The 20,583-nt window shown below is 40.6% G+C and overlaps 1 protein-coding gene across 8 annotated transcripts; it reads right to left on the bottom strand.

The window, feature by feature from the left end:
- Positions 1 to 2,453: 2,453 nt before the first annotated feature.
- On the bottom strand, positions 2,454 to 18,903 carry SFPQ (splicing factor proline and glutamine rich). 8 transcript variants are annotated; one of them, XM_077837989.1, is made up of 14 exons: positions 18,186 to 18,903; positions 17,441 to 17,629; positions 17,038 to 17,339; positions 16,760 to 16,855; positions 15,350 to 15,546; positions 14,681 to 14,765; positions 14,186 to 14,303; positions 13,912 to 13,960; positions 13,709 to 13,836; positions 7,468 to 10,851; positions 4,127 to 4,174; positions 3,543 to 3,616; positions 3,098 to 3,375; positions 2,454 to 2,553 (listed from the first exon to the last, which is right to left on the bottom strand). In XM_077837989.1, exons 1-10 carry the CDS (start codon positions 18,816 to 18,818, stop codon positions 10,714 to 10,716), a joined length of 1,935 nt encoding a protein of 644 aa, XP_077694115.1. In that variant the 5' UTR covers positions 18,819 to 18,903; the 3' UTR covers positions 2,454 to 2,553; positions 3,098 to 3,375; positions 3,543 to 3,616; positions 4,127 to 4,174; positions 7,468 to 10,713. The 8 variants fall into 8 exon arrangements, with proteins under 8 accessions (XP_077694115.1, XP_077694114.1, XP_077694117.1 ...); XM_077837988.1 differs by having other exon boundaries at positions 2,454 to 3,375; XM_077837991.1 differs by lacking the exon at positions 3,098 to 3,375.
- Between the last annotated feature and the right edge of the window lie 1,680 nt (positions 18,904 to 20,583).

The following is a 20,583-nucleotide window of genomic DNA, read 5'->3' as shown; positions in this document are numbered from 1 at the left end:
TCTCACAAGTATTTAATAAAATGTTACACCAACAAACAGCAGGTGGTAGGGGACTCACCTGCTCTCAAAGCCCAATTTCCAACTGCACTGCTGCTGACAAAGGCTAGAGCATCTGTTAGATAGCTGGGGCAACAAAGCCACATACCCAGCATCTGGAAGAGCAGGAGTCCCTCTCCTTGCTTGCAAGTCCAGAACAAGTGGGTTGCTCAGTCCCAAGGATATTTTTGGCACTCCTAAGTGTAACATTCTGCTGCGTTCATTCATTTCACTGAGTAACTTCCCAAAGGCAGTGGCGAGACCTAGTCCTGGAAGAGTTCTCTAAGCCTCTTTCCCTGACCATCTGCCCCCCTCCAGTTTAGCTCAGGTCTAAATGAACATGAATAATTCAGTTCAGCTATGTAATATTCATGAGTGATGAGTAAAATGGGACCTAATTACCACCCAAACCTAAAGGGAAGTTAGCTTGAGTATGTAACATGAGGACTTGCCCACAAGCTTGCCAGACAAATGGTTGCATTAACACAAAGAAAATGCAACATCAGACATCCCTCTGCAGCTGAAACCCTCATTTTTTGTAGTTGCTTGAAAAAAAACAGAGCAATGACTGATGAGATGCCAAATAACTGAAATCCCCCTTTTCCTGGGGAGATTGTCCTGTATCTGAACAAATGCTGAAGTGATTGTAGGGATAACTGGAAATCAGCTCAGTACAAGCTTGTAAAGATGCAGAAAAGCCTGACAGCAAACTCAGCATTGCTACTGTGGGGCAGGACTCCCACTGCTGCAGCCCCCAGCTCTGGGCCTGCTTTGAGCAGGTACTGCTAACCATACTGAACAGGGTGGTTTGTTAAGGATAACTGAGCCCACATGATGGGAAGCTCAAGGCCAGTTATACCACTTACTGATATACTACTTTTGGGAGCAAGGTTAGGAAACCAAAAGCCAAAACAGGAGTCACTGGTATCACACTTCAAGCACCTGTAACATACACGTGGCTGATTGTTCACTTACAGCATGGGTACACTTCCCACAATTATGTATATGCTCCAATCTAGTACTCTCTTCCCCTCCCAAGTAACACCCCAAGGATTGCCAAGAATGTTCCCAGGACATCTAAGACACTAACTCAATTTTTAACACTTAAGCCTCCACTGGGCTTACAGCAGGTTTCCTACTCAAATTTCCACGTCTTGTCACGCTGCTGTTCAGTTTGACCCATGCAGCAATGAAGCAAAAGGCTGCTTCTTCCTAACCCCTTAATCCAGCTGTTTTAAGAAATTTTCTACAGCACTGTAGAAACCCATGATTGATCTTTTATTTGAAAGGTTGATTACATATGGGAAAAATTTAGCTGGTATTATCTTAGTGTGGATTAATGGGATACTGTAATCTGCACTGTTCTAATGTTTACTCCCAAATCTTGGCTAGCAAAGGAATACACACACAATAATGGCTATTGGCAGAGCATAAACTTCATCAGCTGCTCTGTATCACATGGCAAGACAAGATCAGAAATATGGATATTCAAAGCTAAACACAGCAATCACCTTCATTCAGCACTGGTTGGGTTGTGGCAGCTTTCTTGGTATGGACATATTAGAATGGAAGACCAACGAATTCCAGAGTGTGTTCACCTAGGACTGCTGCTACACTGAGTGCAATCACTTGGGTGCCAAAATGTTTGATGGCACAATAAAACTGACTATCCAACCAAACCACTTTAAGGACCTAGATAAATACAGGTGAAGCTTCATCTGCAATGTCGTCACATCCCTTTGTGATTCATCATGAAAGCATTAACTTAGCTGCTATCTTGACTCTTTCCTGAAGAGGAAAAGTAAAGACACGATGTGCCTTTTTTGCTAGACTTAAATCCTCATCCACGGACTGAAGCAATAAAGCATTACAACAGGATTGGACAGCTGCAGGATTCATGCTTTCTACACAACCAACCTTATTTTGCAGTAGGTAGCTGGCTCTGGCTAATGAGTAACTGCAATTTTGAGATCTACTGCTGGAGAAGCAGTTGGTCTGATTAAGAACCTGATCTCTGTAAGGGAGCACTTTGGAACAAGATGCTTTGTCTAGTAAGAACTTTCAGAATCAGGCTTCTAGTTTTGGAAACATGATAGGCAACTGCCCATCCCAGCTCACACAGCTGCCTACTGCTTTCTAGGCTTCATTGGGATCTTGGGTTTGCCTTCTTCAGTACAGGTGCAGCACAGTACTGAAAGACATTAACCATGCAAATGCTTACACAAGCTCAAAAGACAAGAGTCTTAAGTATTCCCCACACACTGATGTTTGGATGCTTAGGGGAGGGGTTCACAGATTATCACATTGTGCTACACTCCCCCCCAAATCACCACCTCATTTTTAGCAGTGATATCCAAAGTACATAAATACGTTCAACTAAATTAACTTCTGGAGTAAAACTTAAGAAAACAGAAATGTCATTTGTACAGCAACTGAGTATTTTATTGAAGAAAAACATTGCCACTTAAGTCCTTAGGTCCTCTCCACTGGGTTCTGGGCTTCAAACACTGCTTCTTCCTGTGAATGCAAAAACAAAGTTAGCCCCAAACTCTAGAGATGTTACCAGCAATCTTCATACATAGATCACTAACAGAAATATTGAATGAACACAAAAAATCAAGCATCTGGCCAACATGTTCTTTAGCAATGTATATAAACTTTCAGGATACACCTGGGATTAAGTGAATAGCATAGAAACAGGGACACAGAAGCAGTTCTGAATTGGACCACATAGCATTAGGAATCAACTCGTAAGGATCTTTACATCACTGGTTTCAAAAAAGTGTTCATTCTGTTCAATCTGCCTAAAGGATAGATCAGATGCATACAACCATTAACAGTCCAAAAGAAAATATTTAGCAAGTTTCCCCCAGGTTTGTGGTTTTAAAAACTGGCATAATATTTTGTAAGTGTTTTAGACTGAAGTCTAGTCAAATGGTGGGAGAAAAGAACTCTAGTTTAATTCCAGCTCTGCAGATTCCTCCTTATGGTCCCTGCATACTACCTACTATCTGCTTGCTCCCCCACATATAAAAAACAGGTATAATATTGATTCACCTACCTTGCTGGGTGCTGTGAAGTTCAACTGTTTGTAAAATGTTTTGAAGATGAAAAGCAGAACTAATTTTTTGCATCGAGTTTAATTTAGGTAATTGTTTTACTCAAGAGCTACGCTATCTGCCCTAAACCTCTCTCCTCCTAATGCACCATGCATTTCTTATGGTGCTTGAAATTAACATGTTAGGTTCCTTGTTTTTGTCTGAGCATCTGTAGAGTTCAGTGAGCAGGGTTTATTGATGCTGCAGAGCCGGAAAGCCTCAAACAATGCTTATCTTGGTTCTACAAAAGAAAGATTAAAAGCTTTTATATAAAATCCATTGAAGATTTACTTCTGACCTTAAGAATCTATATTAAGATCAGGTCAAGTTTTAGGCAGAAACTGCTAAGTACACTTCGGGTCATTTCTTCTTACAAACTCAGTATCCCAAGATTAATCTACTACTCACCCCATTCACTTTGCAGTCTGGCTACTCCACATCACCTGACATCAGGTCACAGTCTGGATTGTGCTCAGGCTCTACTGTTGCATAAGGAGAAAATACGTAAGTTATGTCTCCCATAAAATGATTTTATACCCCCCAAATACAAGTCACTTATTTGGTGACTCTCCATTTGGCCATTCCTTTATGAGGTGCAGCATCTCAGCAAAGTAGAGGCCATGGAATTAAGAGGAAGTTTGGAGTCTAAAGTAGAACATGACCAACCAAAAATGACAGCTTGCAGAATCTTAACTACTTACCTTGGAGGTTTAAAAAGCATGTTAACTCTATGGCAGGGGTTCCCAAAAATGTATTCAGAGGGTGAACCATACCAACAAGATTGTTTGAGAACTACCTACCCTCCCCCATTTGCTATTATAATGGGCTGCCTGTGGCAACTACTGCAATTGCTTACACAAAAATGTAAGTTTAATTTTTTAACACAATTTAGCTACTGGAAACAAGAACCACCACCAGCACTATGCCATAGCCCTTTAGACAGACCAGTTTCTGAACTTTTTTTAAAATGAAAGATCAACAGATATGCTTACTTCACATGGATGAGCACGTTTGTTTCACTCAGCTTGCATCATCTTCACCTAAAGGATAACAACTGAAATTATAAAAATATACACACTAGAAAGTTTCTGAAAACAAAGTTCTAACCCATTACAAAATTCTAACCTTTAAATTAAAAGTAAAAGTTTAAAAGATACATGGACTGATTAGTTATGAGGGAATTTACAAATTATTCAAAAATACTAGGTGGAAGTAGTATAAGGGGCAGAAATAGGCTAGTCTAAACACTTGTAAGAAAGTAAAAGAATATGCAGGTGGTTGAGTGAAGAACTGCACCTAATCTGAACACCAAGCCATAACTGCTAGCTTCACCAGTCTGAGTACAATGAAGTTTGATTGCAGTCAGAGGTATACTATCCCTTATGTGAAGGTATGTAACTGTGAAACTATACTAGTTATTTAACCACAGTTTGGCTTATCTGTAGTAATCCACGCTCCATATGGATGAAGCAAAGTGTTCCTGATACTAGCTGTGCCCAGCCCAAGAATCCTAAAAGTGCATTGCAATCCAAAGGAAGACACTAGAGTTTGTCATGTACTTTTCATTACCTTCATTCTGTCACAGCTCCCCCCCTCCCCTGCATATTAAGCCTTTCACTACAGCTATGTTGAGGGCAAACTGCAAGGGGCTGAATGAAGATCTACTCATCAGCAACTAGGGACAAGTCTGTACAAAGTTCTGTGCACACTATTAGTCGGAGGCAAAGCACACTGCCTTCACAATGCTACTTAGCCACCCAAGGGGATGAGACACCCAAATTTAATATCAAACCCACCTCTTAGTACAGTGTTGACACTGAATTATAAATCGGCAATAGACAAAATTTAGTATGCACATTGTTTTCTATGCTGTAGCACCAAACACCATGCATAAGGGATACTATATCTTTGTGCATCTTTTCAACACTCCAGATTATGCACTTGTAGCCACCCCCTTTTCCCCAGATAGCTCTTCAGTACTGGTGTTCAAAAGCAACATTTATAGGTGGGGTATTCACAGTCCACTGTGGGATTGCACAATCGAGTCCTAACTTGTCAATCATTATCTAGCAGCAATGACAGACATGGGAGAAGGCCAATCCTCCCATTTTTTTCTTTTCCAGTAGGCAACCATTTAAAAACCCCACTAGCTGATATGGAGAGAAATCAGAAGCTGATCAGTTGATTCCAGCCTTGCTAGTAGTGGAAGAAGCCAAGTAACAGTCCAAAACAGCACACTATGCAATTTCTCCAACATGCTTAGCCTCATTTAACATGTTACAACGCACAGGCCTTCCTGATCATGTCACTGCAGCTGGCAATGATTAACAGACATGCAACCCCAATACCGCTCAAGTCCTAAAACTACTCACAGGCCTCAATATTTAGCTGTTTAGTGTTTTGCTATTGGGGAAACTGCAAGCAAGACTTGATATGCTTAATGTTACAGTAAAAGCCCCCATATGCTACACTGTGCTGTGCTCTCCCCTGACAGCACCAGTATCTGATCTAACAGGTACGCATATGTATTCTGGCACCACACTTCCGAGCTTCAGATAAACTTTTGGGAAAAGTATAGTTTATAGAGAAAAAGATAAAACCAAGATGAAACACAATGCAAGCACTTCAGTGTACTGTTATTTCTCATACCCACTTATTACAAGTTGTTTGCTTAAAATAGACATGCCTATTTGTTTAAGAAACCTACTGCACTAAGTTTCGTTACTGCAGACAAATCAAAGCTAGTATGAAACCCATTGCTTTGTCACAAATTGCTTGCTCCAAGAGTGTAAAAAGCCTATTACCATTCCAAGTATTCAGAAGAAGGTAGATGTGTCCATATAACCCCTCCATGATGTTCCTGAAGGTAAGTCACGTGTCTAGTAAATACCCAGCACACTGGCAAAACTGAACAGACCTGACTGTTGGTTTAGAGATACCTAATAATCCAATTCTTGCAGTTTCACAGCAAACATACTGCCCATTTCATTACTCAATTTTACTCATAGAAAACTCTAAACAATGGCAACAGCCCAAACTGGCTTAAAGACTAATGGTGTCACAGGTTGAACAGCTTAAGTTCAGCTACACATTCAATGTAACTAAAGAGCTGTTACTATCTGAGTTATGAAGTGCAGAAATTACTTTGACTTTTCAAAAGAACATGAATACAAACAGTAGAGGGCAAGCCTATCTAGTTTATAAACTGCTTACCAGTGAGTAAGATTCTTTCTTGGAAGATACAATACAGAAGTATAATGTCCAAATTTGACAAAAATGTACACCAGAAACAAGTATGCAAAGTAAAACTTTGCATCTCAAGTTGAAAAACCCTCGCAATACCTCTGAAAAAGGTTTCTTATGCATTGCCAAGAACCAGATCAGGGGATGAAATAAGGAAACGTATGACATTCAGACCCTGTAGTTACAGCTAACTAGCACAACAAAGCAGATAGGAGCTGAAGGTCGACACATTCGGAAGTTTGGAAACATTTAGGTATGTAACCTTTTGAAACACCATATCTGGTATTTCAAGCAGTGAATTTAGAATAAGCACACACTTGAAAGATATTTTGATGAAAAATTAAGCTACTTTGATCAGTACATTCACTACCAAGATGAATATGTAAAGACAGGAATCCACAGATTCCCAGCATATTCAGTTGACTTTAATTGAACATATATCATGATCACTGTCACCTAAAAATTAAAACAAACGTATCTTAAGTTGATAAACCCTGAAAACTAATAATGGAGATATTTGAACAATTTATGACCTGAGAAGTACTTACACCCAGTATTAAAACTCACTAGAGTGAGTTTTACATCTTTATCACCTAGTTCATTGAAGGCTAGAGCAATGATTACCAATATATTTTCTATAATAGCCAAGACTCTACAAGGGGATGCACTGCAGATGGGATATTTTGCTACTACAGAAAGTTAATACAAGTGACAGGTTTTCTAGGTGCAAATTGCACCCAGTTGACTAGTTAAATGATTCTAAAATCACATTCCCTCTTCCCCACAGAGCTCACCTAAGAATATCTTCTTCATTACAATGTACTTTAAGAAAATCCACACAAGCCAAGTCACACATGTACAAAGGAATCGGGTCTGAGATATTTATCTAAGAATTGCAATAAGTTGCTTATTGCTGCTGAAAGATACAGCTTAAAACCGAAAGCCACGCAACTTTGATGCAACCTAAACATTATACAAGTATGAAGAGTGCTGCACTGTAATTTCATAGTCGGAAGTGTGATGTCAGAATACCCACAGAATAAGGTTACACAGAAAGTCACCAAGTTATATTATATTGCTTGTTACCTACCTGTACGCAGTCGGCAATGAGAATCTCGGAGCAAGCAGGAATACTACATCCGGGTCCTAATGTCCATTGCCATTTGTGGTACTACGTTCCTCACAGTTATGAACTGCAGAAATGCTGGCTAAGTGCAGTTATGTAGCAGGCCACTACTTTTAAGAGTGTAAAATTGCAGTCTCAAAAACTCCAGCAAAAACTTGCTGCCACAGTAAGTGGCTGCCGCCAAGGAGAAGCCAAGAATTTTTCTACCATAAAAATACCACAAAATCTCTCAAAAGCAGTTTCAATTTCTCATAAGCTGTATTTCTATTAGGTGGTGTGATGTATCTACATAGTACTGTAGATATGCTCTGTATTCATTTTTAAGGAAGTGTGAAAACATGCAAAAGGATACCCATTTCTATATGCAGCAGATTAAAAGTTTAAATGGGCTCAATTTAATTAAAGCAGACTAAATTGTAAAAGCCAATATTTTCTCTAAGTCCAGTACAAAAAAAGGTTCTACGTGGTGGTCTAAACCATCTAGAAACGGGTCTGCCAGACCAAGGACTTTTCTTAAAGGATTTGAAAACCCTTTACACTTCAGTTATGTAAATCACCTGACCTTGTGAAGACTCCAAAACCACAGAACCATGGGGAAAGACCAAAGGAACATGACAACTTCCTTAACACCTCCCACCAACTTAATAACTGGGTATAAAATTTTAAAGTTCTGACATTTGTCTGTCAGCTTTTAAGACTGTACCTTTAAAAAGGTTTTGAAATCCAATTGGCCAGAAGCTACGGTATGCCTGTTTAACACACGCAACTCAAAGCAGGACTTGACTGTTTTTTAAAAAAGTCTGCTTATGCAACTACAACACTGGGTACACAGTTTAATAAAACTATTTCAAATGTTGTAGAAACTGCTGAATCTTTCAGTATAGGTTTGCTAAACACAGTTTCGCAAACTGTCTATTTTTAAGACGTAGCAACAGCTTACATACAAATAGGGGTACTAAAAAGAAAACCTCTGGAAGATAATGATTTAGGACATCAGCATCCTTCACTCTTCAAAGTTACAGTACTACAAAAGAAAGCATTTTAGGATATGTGCCAGCATCTCTTTAATAAAGAATGACATGTAATCTGAAAAATAAACTGAAAAAAATTAATTTAATGTTTACGGTCAGAGTTCCCCATCTCAGACACTTTCACCCTCCGTGGGTGTCCACGAACACCCTTTTGAAAGTATTTGCATTGAGTCCCTACTATAAAATTCATACGAGTTGTAATTGGACTGCTGATTTTAAACTAAGAATCCTATACAAAGGATCCCAGCCACTTGATCATCTCCAGTTTAAGAACTGCTGATCTAAGATTTCCTATATTTCAATTCATAGTGGTAAAGTGTCATCTACCCTCTTTAAAAAGTTCTGGGAAAATAGGAACAGATTTGCCAAACTGGCTGAGTCTCTATTTAGACACTTAATATTTAGTCACACAGCTGGTTATCAACATTTCACAGCTTGCCAGTATTTTACAATTGAAGTTTAACAGTCAGCATTTAAACAGTGCTCACTTCTGAAGACAGACTGTTTGTATTCCAAGGTAATGAAATCTAAACACTAAAACTTTATCCAGAGAGACAATTTAGGATTAGCCAATGCTTAGCACAAACAGTGGAAAGACCTTCTAACAATTAAAACTATTCACAGAATGCTCAACATTTTGGGAGTCAGGTAAAAATACAACCAAACCAAGTTTACCAACTTTGCACAGGTTGATGTATCCTGTCTTAACACCAAGGCATTTTACACTGGGAAGCCATGCTCCCAGCTTGTCAGGCACAATAACGGTAATAAAGTCCAGCATACCTTGAATTCTTATGGGGTTTAATTAAATGGACAGCAAACTAAGTGGACAGCAAACTGTAAATTCATCAAACCATCTCCTCTGTCAGACTCTTAAGAGGGAGTTTTATTTGTACTATGTTAACAGTAGCTATTGAACTCCAGGTTTAGTCCTACTCTTGCCTTCCAAATGTCAGCATTAAGATCTGACAATATCAGAACAGGGGTTCTCAACCAGAAGGTGCGGTGAGCTGAGCCAAACTTAAGTTGCACTGTGACCTGGCACCTGGGCAGCAGAAGCACCAAGTAAAAAGAAATGCGAAGACTGGGCATGACTCAAAAAAAGCTGAGAGCCCTACTACAGTGCAAGAGGCTATTTATTTATCTGAATTTAACATGATGCATTTTAGGATTTAAGTACTACAAGGTCTATGAAAGATAACTTCAGTTTTTACAGACCCCTGACATTAACCCTAGTTGATTTCTGAACTGTAAGAGTTAGTCCATTCAATTAGCATAGTTAGCAAGTTACAGAGTACATATTAAAAACCTCCTTGTTTTACTCAATACTCCCTGGTCTTCTTACCAAGCAATTTCAGTTAGGTATTAAATACTGAACCAGGCCAATCCTGCATCTCAGGCAGACAGCTTATGTATAAAACTAACATTGTCACATTTACAGCCCTTTAATTGGGAAGTCAATCCAAACCATTCTGTGGATTTCTTTTTAAAAGTGACCTTTTCAACTTCTTTAAAGATTTCAAGCAGTGGATGCCAAAGAGAAGTCTGTTACCAACCCACCCTCCATTGTTAAAATCTAAAACTCATTACATGACAGCAGCATCATTTGCAGTTTAGTTTCCATTACTGCATCTTACAACACTTGCACAATTTCCATATTGCAGTATAACGAATGCTCTGAAAATCTGTATCCATTGGAAGATCAAGTATCGGTCTACAACTATTTGACCCAAACTTAAAGCTTGAGGCATAACAGGAGGAGGCCTCACCCTTAAGCTAATTTTCCACATCCTGGTCTAAATCAGACCTCTAAATCCAAGACTCATTTCTTCTATGTTGAAAGGTATGGCATTTAGCCTCATTTAGAACCGTAAATGGCGAGTTTAAGATCAGAATAGTTACTACATTTAGTATTCTATTTATTTGAAGCACAGTAAAAAAAAGTTGGTACACTGCCATCAAGTTAGGGATGTTATACATCAAAAAAAGCTAAATTTTTTTTGAAACACTGCATTACATAATTAAATTTTACTTGTCCAAACAGACCACTTACAAATATTAGGTCACTAGTTTCTAACATCCATAAAAATGTAGCTTTCTTACTAAAATGCAAGAATTAAAAAGTTGGTGTCTAAACAAGGCAGACAAAAACAAACTGGAATGAAACTACTGGTCACATCTAAAACCGGGGCTTTTTGTTTGGGCCTTCATATTCTTCTCTCCCTCTACCATATCCTGCTGGTGTTCCAGGCCCCATTCCTCTAGGGCCCTGGCCACCCACAGGCCCCGCACCTCCCTGCCCAAAGCGTTCAGCACGCTATTGGAACAATATATTAACAGTTCATTATATGTAGTTGATGTCCATGTGTGTTAAGTATATATTTTTAGAAGGTTCCGTAGTCAAGGTTCGTCGATACAATCACCATTGAGCCGATCCACAGGTACCGGGAACATAGAAAGGAAAAAAGGGTAATTTAAAAATTAGTTTATTGTAAAACATGCCTTGAGGTATGTTCCCAACTTGATGCATTCTCATACATCTGTTACAAAGAACAGATATTCCCTGCAGTGCTAGAAATGTAAGCATTAGTGCAGATGTGAATTAACACCCTTTCCAAAATGAGCTCTAGCAATTTTCAACCAAGTTTACGCAAACAGCTTGCAAACTCAACTTTAGTTCAGTACAGGTTTTGTTTACGTCAATAAGTTATTTCCAAATAAACCTAGCCAGAAAAGGCAGATTCAGTTCACTGAAGTATGAGTTGACATTAATAAAATGTCATTGTAAAGAGGATGCCTACTCACCAGTTAATGGCATGTGCTGCATTAGAGACCATGTGCTTTTCAAGATGGGCTTTAAGACTACATCTGCTGACTAAACTGCAGAAGCCTTAAGTAGTAAAACAAACAACTGTAATACAGTGCTACTGGATTACAAGAATGAAAAATGTGAAAGGCTAATAAAGCAGTGATTTACCTAACCAACACAATTGCTTGATCAAAAGACCTTAATTTATTCTCACATTTTCAGGTCTATTGCTATATAACCAAATGTAAAAATGGATTCACAGAACTACATTTTAATCACAGTGTTTCAAGTTTGCCCTTTGTGCATTTCACTAAGTGCACCCATTAAAGCCCCCCTCCCTTCCCAGCTTCACCACAAGCTCTTGGAAAGTCCACTAAGACTTTACAATTATTAAAAGACTTCAGGGACTGTCTCCCCATCAGAGTTGCAAACAATGAATTGGACTGCAATAAAGCAGAGACTTCAAATATCTTTACTAATGCATCTAGCTGCACGTATTTCTACCAAGCTACCAGATAAGCAAGTAGGTGTGGCTGGCAGCAGATCTCTAAAAGTTACATCAATACTGTGAAGTCGAAGATAGCTTTCAACTTCCTTTTCAAATAAAAGTTTCACTACCCCCTGAAAGAACAGTAATTTCAATTTACTAAATTAAGTCTGTAAATACAGACCATGGGTTAAATTCAGACTTTTCTCCAGTTACTGGCACAGAATTATTTAAAAGTTAGCTTCAATCTTTGAGGAAGGAATTTTCGGAAAACAAGGAGTTTCTAGCTTCTCCATAATTCATGTCTTCTTTACAAAGTTTATACACCAACTAAAACCTAATTGCAACTCTTAAGTTTAATAACTGGGACTGCACTTCGTGGCATAGAGAGCCATGTCCTAGGGAACTTTAGGCAGTTAAACCATCTTAACAGCCACATGTTTTGATGGTATCAAGTTGTTTTAAAATATTACGCAAGTTCAACATGCACCTGTACCAAGACTTTTAAAATGAGGAAAAAAAATGTACACAGCATTCGCCACAGACTACCTAACTGTTCACTTGACACTTATGAATTGCTTAAAAATGTTATCAGTAGATTATAGATGCATTAAGGCCAGCAGCATCATCTACTGAATCAATGCTTTGCAAAGTTAGATACCAGAGGTATGGTTTCCATAAAAAGAAGATACCTGGTAAGCTACTGTGGTAGCACACCATATGAAGCCAGAGGCCTGAGTACAGTCTAACCTTAAACCCACCCAGAAAAAGATTATCTGCATTTTGTGCCAGAGGGTGTGTACCCTTGACAGGGAAGGTGGAAGCATACTACCATCAACCACTTGACCCAGAATAGACTTCCAGCCTATTAAAGCATTTCTGTCAGCACTGCTCCAGTGGGATAGCACCAAGCAGACTCCAACCCCATGCACACATTTAGTGTGCCAAAAATAGTATTGTTTGGAAACATACCTCTAAACATGAGGTATGCAGTAGATTAAGAACCTGCACCTACAGTCATGCCCAGCAAGTGGGAAACAAGAAGTTAGAACAGGCTATCATTCTTTTGTCAGATAGGAGTCACAAAATGACTAAGGTCAAGGAGTACTGGGAATATCTAAACATGCCTAAGGCTGCTAACTGCATTTCTGCTCTTTTGATATTATGGCAAACATTAGCACACATAATATGGTATACTGTTTGCCATCTGATTACTCACAAGTTGGCGGTGATGAGTAATCTTTTGCATAAACATACATGAGAGTACAGTTTGCATTTTGCAGTTATCAATGCAAGGGTGCACTGATTTTGTAATTAGGCTTGGAAGGACCAGATTTTAATTGGTCTCAGTAATTACACATTGGAGAACAAGAGTAGAACATAGCACTTGCTGACAATTGATACAATTATGAAATAGTTTTAGATAGAATTGACACGCTTCAAGCTCTCCTGTGTCAATTTGTTGTAAATTAATTTTTAAGTAATTACATCTTGATAAATAAGCCTTATTTCTTGTTAGAGCAAAAATTTAAGCTGTTGGAAATCAATCCAGTATTTTGAAACATCAAAATTGATGAAAAATCCTTCCAAGGCTAAATATAATGCAGGTACTCAAAACCCAACCAGTAACAGGGTTACCAGCACATATGCACATTTGAGTTTGTTTACAGACAACTTCTGTCTAAATGACCACTCAAAAACTGAATTACTGTACATACTGCCAGACTAGTCCTTAATATTGCTATTACATACACTGACAAAAAAGCAGTCAGTACTTAGAGAGATTTAAACCATCTACCATTCAAAAATTGGTAGAGTTCAGAATTTCCTGCCTCAATTTCCCCCCTACTAAAGTAAAGCCACCACAGGATACATTACCATGTCACTTCCCATCATAGAACCACTCATGGCTGGTTGGCCAACACCAGGACTGGCTTCATAACCTATGCCGCCACCACCGCCACCACCCATAGGTGGGAATTTCTGAGCTGCTGCACCATAGGGATCTAAAAAAGAAACATACATAATCATATTCTGACAAGTTATATGTTAACCATGTAAATGCATTTAACAATCCTTACCTCCCATGTTCATTGTGCTAGCACCACCCATTCTCATGTCTCTCTCTCTCTGCAAAGGCAAAAACAGATCAGAATGAGTAATCAGTTCTGTTCCCCCTTTGAAGGCCTGCATCTCATGAAGCAGGTGCAACATTTAACAGTATCCATTCACCTACCAAAATTACATGGTTATTAGTTACTTTGAACTATTTTTTGAAACTAAGAAAATCCCAGTAGCATCTCAAATTAGTTTAGTTATCCATAAACCACAAGGCTTTATTTTGTTAATACTTACTGGATCCATGTAACCCATTCTACTGTAATTCTCTTCTCTCTGTCTTCTCATCTGTTCTTCCATCTCACGCTGGCGAATCATCATTTCTTCTTCCCGTCTACGACGTTCTTCCTCCTGCCTGATAATTGTGTGTTATTATACCTCAAAAAGCACAATATTTACACGCTTAATATGTAGATAACCAACCTGAACATAAAGAGTGAGCATCTCACAATGTGTGCTGGTGATTGGTGGATGAAAAGATTAAGTGAATTCAACTTCAGTAAGAGCTAAAGATTAACCATGTAATGCTAAGTAGTTTTTGGACACCACTCAAAAATACCTACGATTCAAATCTCAGGATGTTCAAGTAAAAATAAGCTAGCTTTAACATGCAAACCTCAACTTGCAATTGTATCAGCACATGCACAACTGTCATTTGCACAAAGAACATTGTTGCACAGTAGTCAATTTAGTTTTTAGTGACAAGATCTTGTTTATCAAATCCAGGCCTACCTCAGCTGAATTTCCTTGCGTTTCTGCATTTCTTGATTATGAAGTTCCTCCATACGCCTCAATTCTTCTTGACGCCTCATAAGGTCTGAAAAAAATAGTTTGTCAATATCCCCTTTGTACATATTTTTTCTTTCTATAAGTTTTTATTCTTACAGAGTGTTACCTCACTTCAACCACTTACCCTAGCCCCATTTACGTTCTACATGGCACACAACTGATACTGAAACAAGACTGCTTTTCTCAATTAGAGTCATTATAAACCATTCCCCTTTTAAATTACAGTTGGCCAAACAGAATTTGTGCTATACTCACAAAAAACCCTGAAAAACAAACTGACAACTTTGTGGTAAGCTTTTTCTCCTCACAGCAGCCTACTGAGCAACCAGAATTCCCAGTCTCGCAAAGCCACGATAACAATGTACACCCAGACTATACAAAGTCAATTAATAGGCTCCCATATTTTTATGCAAAATAAAATTTACAGGGATCAGGAAGCAAGATTTAAATTGCAAGGTACTTTTTAAAAACAATTCTCAAGCTCCACCTGGCTGTTTACTGTGGATCAGTTAATGAAAACTGAAAACACAAACATCCATATAATACGACTATTTGTATAGATAGCTCACACAACCAGAAAACAAAGGCAACAGAAGAATTAGTGCCAATCACCTTGACGCAAGAGATTTGCCTGATGTTCATGATAGGCATCTTCCATTTCACTTTCAAGTTTGTCCTTGGCATCTTTCATGTTTTTCTCCACCTGATCTCTTTGCTGTTTTTCCATTTCATCTAAGGATTTCCACCTCTGGGAATATTCAAATTCAAAACTGCCATGCTGAGCAAAGCGGGGTGGAGTTTCTCTTTCCCTACAAATGGAATAGAAAATATTTACTAATAATGAATTTAAAAGAGGAGCTGTGTAACAGGTTCACTTAACTACAGAGTTCAAAATTAACCAGTTTCTTCCTAAGTCACAGTATTTTCAAGAAATATTCGAATTATGCTTAGAGTTTTAAAGTCTTTTCTAAAACTATGCTGCTGACACTACATATTCTACCACAGGCCAGATGTTCAGAAGAATCTAGAAAATCCCACTAATAGAAGCAGTAATTTCTTGCAGGAAATTAATAAACAAAGGAGGAACACATTGTTAGCTAGGTCCAAAACACGTTTTTTATATTAGAATTAGAAAAAATTCTGTTTCACAGTTAATGAACCACAGACTCTGCTCATGAGGATAAGTGACTTAGCAGTTGGACTGAGAAAGGGTATTTACACCCACAGCTCATTGAAAAGTCAAATGATATCCACATCTTTATCACTGCAATTCTCTGAAATATCATTTTTGTTTAAACTTTTCTGAATGTGTTGGTTACAAACCATTAATATTAAAACATTTCATTAAAGTGGCATCAACTTGAAATCTCTTTTTTAAACAATTTTCAGATGTAGTTAAGAATTCCCATTTTCAATAATGATTTGGGTACATCTGAACGTTTTACCCAGCATCAGATACTACAACTGCCATTCCAATGTTTGTGCTTTTTTAATTTCCTTCTTCTCTGTTGCTGCGTGAAAACTCCCAAAGTGCTATTAAGTGCACAAAGCAAACAAAGAAATTTTTTTGTATTACTTGTAAAATTAGTAAAGCTATTTTTATGCAGAACAGTGATTTTAAAGTTATTTTAGTGGATAGAAAGAAAAATAACCTATGATGTTATCAAATTCAACATTGGCTTCATAGCAAAAATTTTATGAAAGCTAATGTTAAAAAAATTACATTACTACACAGGTTAAGAAAAGTGTCTGCACATCTGGGTATAGTGCTTAGATATCCACAAACACTAAGTTTGTTTTAAAAATCATAAGGTACATATGCTAAACTATCATTTACTGTAATATGTTTGAGCATAAGCTTTCTGAGCTCATGCTCAAATAAATTGGTTAGTCTCTAAGGTGCCACAAGTACTCCTTTTCTTTTTGCGAATACAGACTAACACAGCTACTACTCTGAAAACTGTAATATATTTGAGATCAATATGCCTTAGCTCTATGTGGAGGAAAAGAGAGTGCCCCTACTTCTGATACATTGGATTCTTCTGAGCAAGCTTTTCTGGAAGACCATCTTCATCATCCAGTTGTTCAAGTGGTTCCACAATAACTGGCCTAGGAGTACTAAACAAAAAAAAAATCAGATTTTTCTAGTATGAATGCTGCTTACAGCTTTTAGAGGAAAATTTGTTTATAACAATTATCACTTAAGCTAACTTGTGATAAAATGGCAGTAAAAGACTAAATGTTTACCTCTAACTGCCATGTTTAATTAAGATACATTTCTATATAGTCAAATAGCTTACGTTGTCAACAAGAATACTCCTTCAGTGCACCGTTCAAATGCTTTCCTTGCAGCTGGCTTAGATGCAAATTCAACAATGCCTTTTCCTGTCGATCTGCCACGATCATCTACAATCACAACAGCTCTTTCAACTGGACCAAACTGTGAAAAAGCTTCCTCCAACAACTCATTGGACACATATGGTGAAAGATTACGCACAGAAAGAGCAGCAGCATGTGTGGCAAAACGAACTCGAAGCTGTCGGCCCCTCATAGGAATATCATCAAGTTCTGCCTTTGCAATTTCAGCCAGTGCTCTGGATTCCTGAAAAAAATTTAATGAGACCCAGTTTCAACAAAACAATTGTCTTGCCGTAATTTAGCTGAACAATAACACATTTAAACGGCTATAGTATGAGAACCCACCAATTTAATGAATCCAAATCCTTTCCCCTTGTTGATAAAAACCTCTCCAGGCTCCCCATATTTAGCAAATAATCTTTTGAATTCTTCATCTGTAATATCAGCAGGCAAGTTCCCCACAAACAGCCGGCAACGTTGGGTGTAAGTCTTCTCTCCAGGTCGCCTCAGAAGAGACAAATTTGCTTTAAAGCCCTACAAAAAAACAGAGACCAGTTCAAAGACCCGTGGCTTTTATACCAGCTGCAAGCCTTCAATCAAAGAAGCTCAGACAGCTGCCACCCTCTTGATCACAGTACGGCCCCGCCCACCAAATATCACACGTCGCCCACATCAAAACGAGCAGGAGCCCGTATGGTCACAGGTACCCCAGCCAGCCCTCTAGCTGTAACGGGGTTTAGCCACCAATATGCAAACTGCGCCTACGCGGTCTGTCGGGGGGCCTCATTCCCTACTGTAACCCGCCCCGCATTTAGGCAAGGCCACGCACCCTCGGCAGGGAGAAGCCCCGTCCAATGGGCCCATAGTACCTTCCCTCCGCAGAGCCACGTCCCCGGCCCCGTGCAGGGGTATCTCCTCGCCCCCCCTTCCCCCCCCAAGGAGCACGCCCCTCCACACGGTACGGCCAGCCCGGCGCGCCCCTCGGCACATCCCCGCGGCTCCCTTCAAGATGGCGCCGGGCGCGCGGGGAGGCCGAGCGCCGCCGCCATCTTGTAGCGGTGGGGGGGGAGGGGATCCCGGACTCGCTCACCTCGTCCGTGGTCTTCTCGCCGCTGCCTCCGGCCGAGCCCTGCTGCAAATTGAGGCCCTGCCCTTGGTGCTGCGGGCCCTGGCCGCGCCCGCGCTGCTCGCCGCCCGGGCCGCCGCGGTGTCCCTGCCCCCCCTTGGGGTGCGGGCCGCCGGGGCCCTGCTGGGGGCCCCCCGGACCCTTGGGCCCCCCGCCCGGAGACTGGCCCTGACCTTTCTTGGGGCCGCCGACAGGGGTGGGGCTCGGCTTCGGCTGCGCCTGCCCCCCAGGGCCGGCCGGGGTGGAAGGAGGGGCGGCAACGGCGCCCGCCGGGGCCTGCGGCTGTTGCTGTCCCGCGGCTGGGGTGGGCCCCGCCGGGGCCCCAGGGCCGGCCTGGCTGCCGGAGGGACCCGAGGCAGTGGCAGTGACGGAAGCGGACGAGGCGGGCGGCGTGGCGGACGAGGCGGGCGGCTTCGGGGGTTCGGGCTTCGGGACCCCGCCAGGCGGGCCGCCCCCCAGGGGGCCGCGGTTCTGACCAAGCCCCATGCCGGGCGGTGGAGACCGGAAATCGTGGTTGGGGCCTCCCCGGCCTCCGCCACCGCCTCCGCGCCGGTGGAAACCGCCACCGCCTCGGCTACGGAACCGATCCCGAGACATGGCGCCGCTGTTGCTCTCTTCTCCTGAGGCTCAGCGCCTTGCGCACAAAATGGCTGCTACGCCAAACGGCCTCGCCGGCGCCTTTGTCCGCCCCTTATATACCTTCTCCGCCCCCGGAAACCACCCTCCATCTCGGAGTAACCAATAGAGAGCCGAGTATGCAAAGACTGATAGATCTAATAGCCAATAGTCCGCACCTACTATGCCACATCTTTTCTCCCGTTGGTAGGAAATCTGCTCCCTGCTGATTGGTCCGTTTGACCTCCGAATACCCGACGGTATGATCCGTTATACTCCTGTATGCTGATTGGACAATTTGACCGGCAGGCGGGTCGGACATCAGACAATGTGTATTACGATTGGACGGCAGCGGAGTCACTCATGCTAGTAAGCTACCGGCTCTGCAGGGAAGACTAGGAGTCTGTCAACTGCCACAATGTAACCAATGGCTCTGCTATCCGCTATGCAGCCTCAGCCACGTGGTGCGCATGACCCTGAGCTGCCAGGCTCGCCTTCCGTGTGGTGGGGGGGGGTCTGCTTTTGGCTGAGCCAGTGGCTAATTAACAACGGAAAGGCGGTCACTGAGTGCTCCAAGAGGTCCGATAATAGCCGAGGAAGACTCTTCGTGCGGTTCTAAGGCACTGGTCTGGCACTCAGCATAGTGGGATTTCTCACTGCTACCTTCAAAAGCAACTTTCCTGAGTGGGGTTCTTCCATTGCTTGGTCCCCAATTTAGGCTGATTTTCAAAGGGGCTGAATAGCCCCAGCTCCAACTGAAGTCAGTGGTGTCTGGGTACCCAAAAATCAGAGGCCGCTGTTGAATATGTTAAGCCAGATCATAGGCCCTTCTGTAAAATATTATCTCAGTGGGGAGTTCGTATGTACGCGGTGCTCAGATGAAGTGGGTTTTAGCCCACGAAAGCTCATGCCCAAATAAATGTGTTAGTCTCTAAGGTGCCACAAGGACTCCTCGGTTTTTCGGGTTTTTTTGCTGATACAGACTAACATGGCGACCACTCTGAAAAATGTACCATAGAAGAGATTATAAATAAATGTAAACAATAAAGAAATGGTGAAATAATTGTAGGCACAATATAAAAAAGCATCAGAATGTAATGACATTTTAATTAGACATATTTTATGTGAGTTTTTTGTGCTTTTGAAGGTGAGATGTTTGAAAGTCTTTCGTTTTATCCACGGGACAGTTGATTGGGGAAAATTTAGGGGGTTGCAATCATTAACATTTTTATTAAATTTAACCTGATCTACAGCTCAGGAAGGCATCACAAGTAAAGCTTGGTAAAAAACAGATTATTGGTTTGTTGGCAATTCTGAGATACTGAAAAATCATTTCAGATTGGAAAATGTCCAGCAAATCAAAAAGTTAAAAAATTAATTTTAGGTCAGATTAAACATTTCCTTGTGACCGTTTTAAAATGTTTTTTAATTATTTTAAATAAAATGAAAGGAAATGGTGTCCGGGCCCTCAAAATCAGAAGTCACTTTTGAATGTGTTAGGCGACATCTTTTAGTACCAAAATAGGCGCTTTTGTACCATACTTCAATATCTCAGTGGGGAAAATGGAAATGTTTCCTTTCAAAATGTCAAACAAAACATTTTGATATTTGGGGGGGTATTTTTTTATTTTTTCCTAAATGAACTATTTGGCAAAATCAACACAAATTCACAAAACATTTTGGTGTCACCAAATCTGCATTTTTCACTCCAAAAAAAGCTTAGTCTGAGAAATTTCCCCCAATTTTA

This window comes from Eretmochelys imbricata, chromosome 19 (assembly GCF_965152235.1).
Source record: "Eretmochelys imbricata isolate rEreImb1 chromosome 19, rEreImb1.hap1, whole genome shotgun sequence".
In the NCBI taxonomy this organism is placed as follows: Eukaryota; Metazoa; Chordata; order Testudines; family Cheloniidae; genus Eretmochelys; species Eretmochelys imbricata.
Note: the sequence above shows the minus strand (reverse complement) of the source record. Positions and strands in the feature narration are given on the sequence as shown.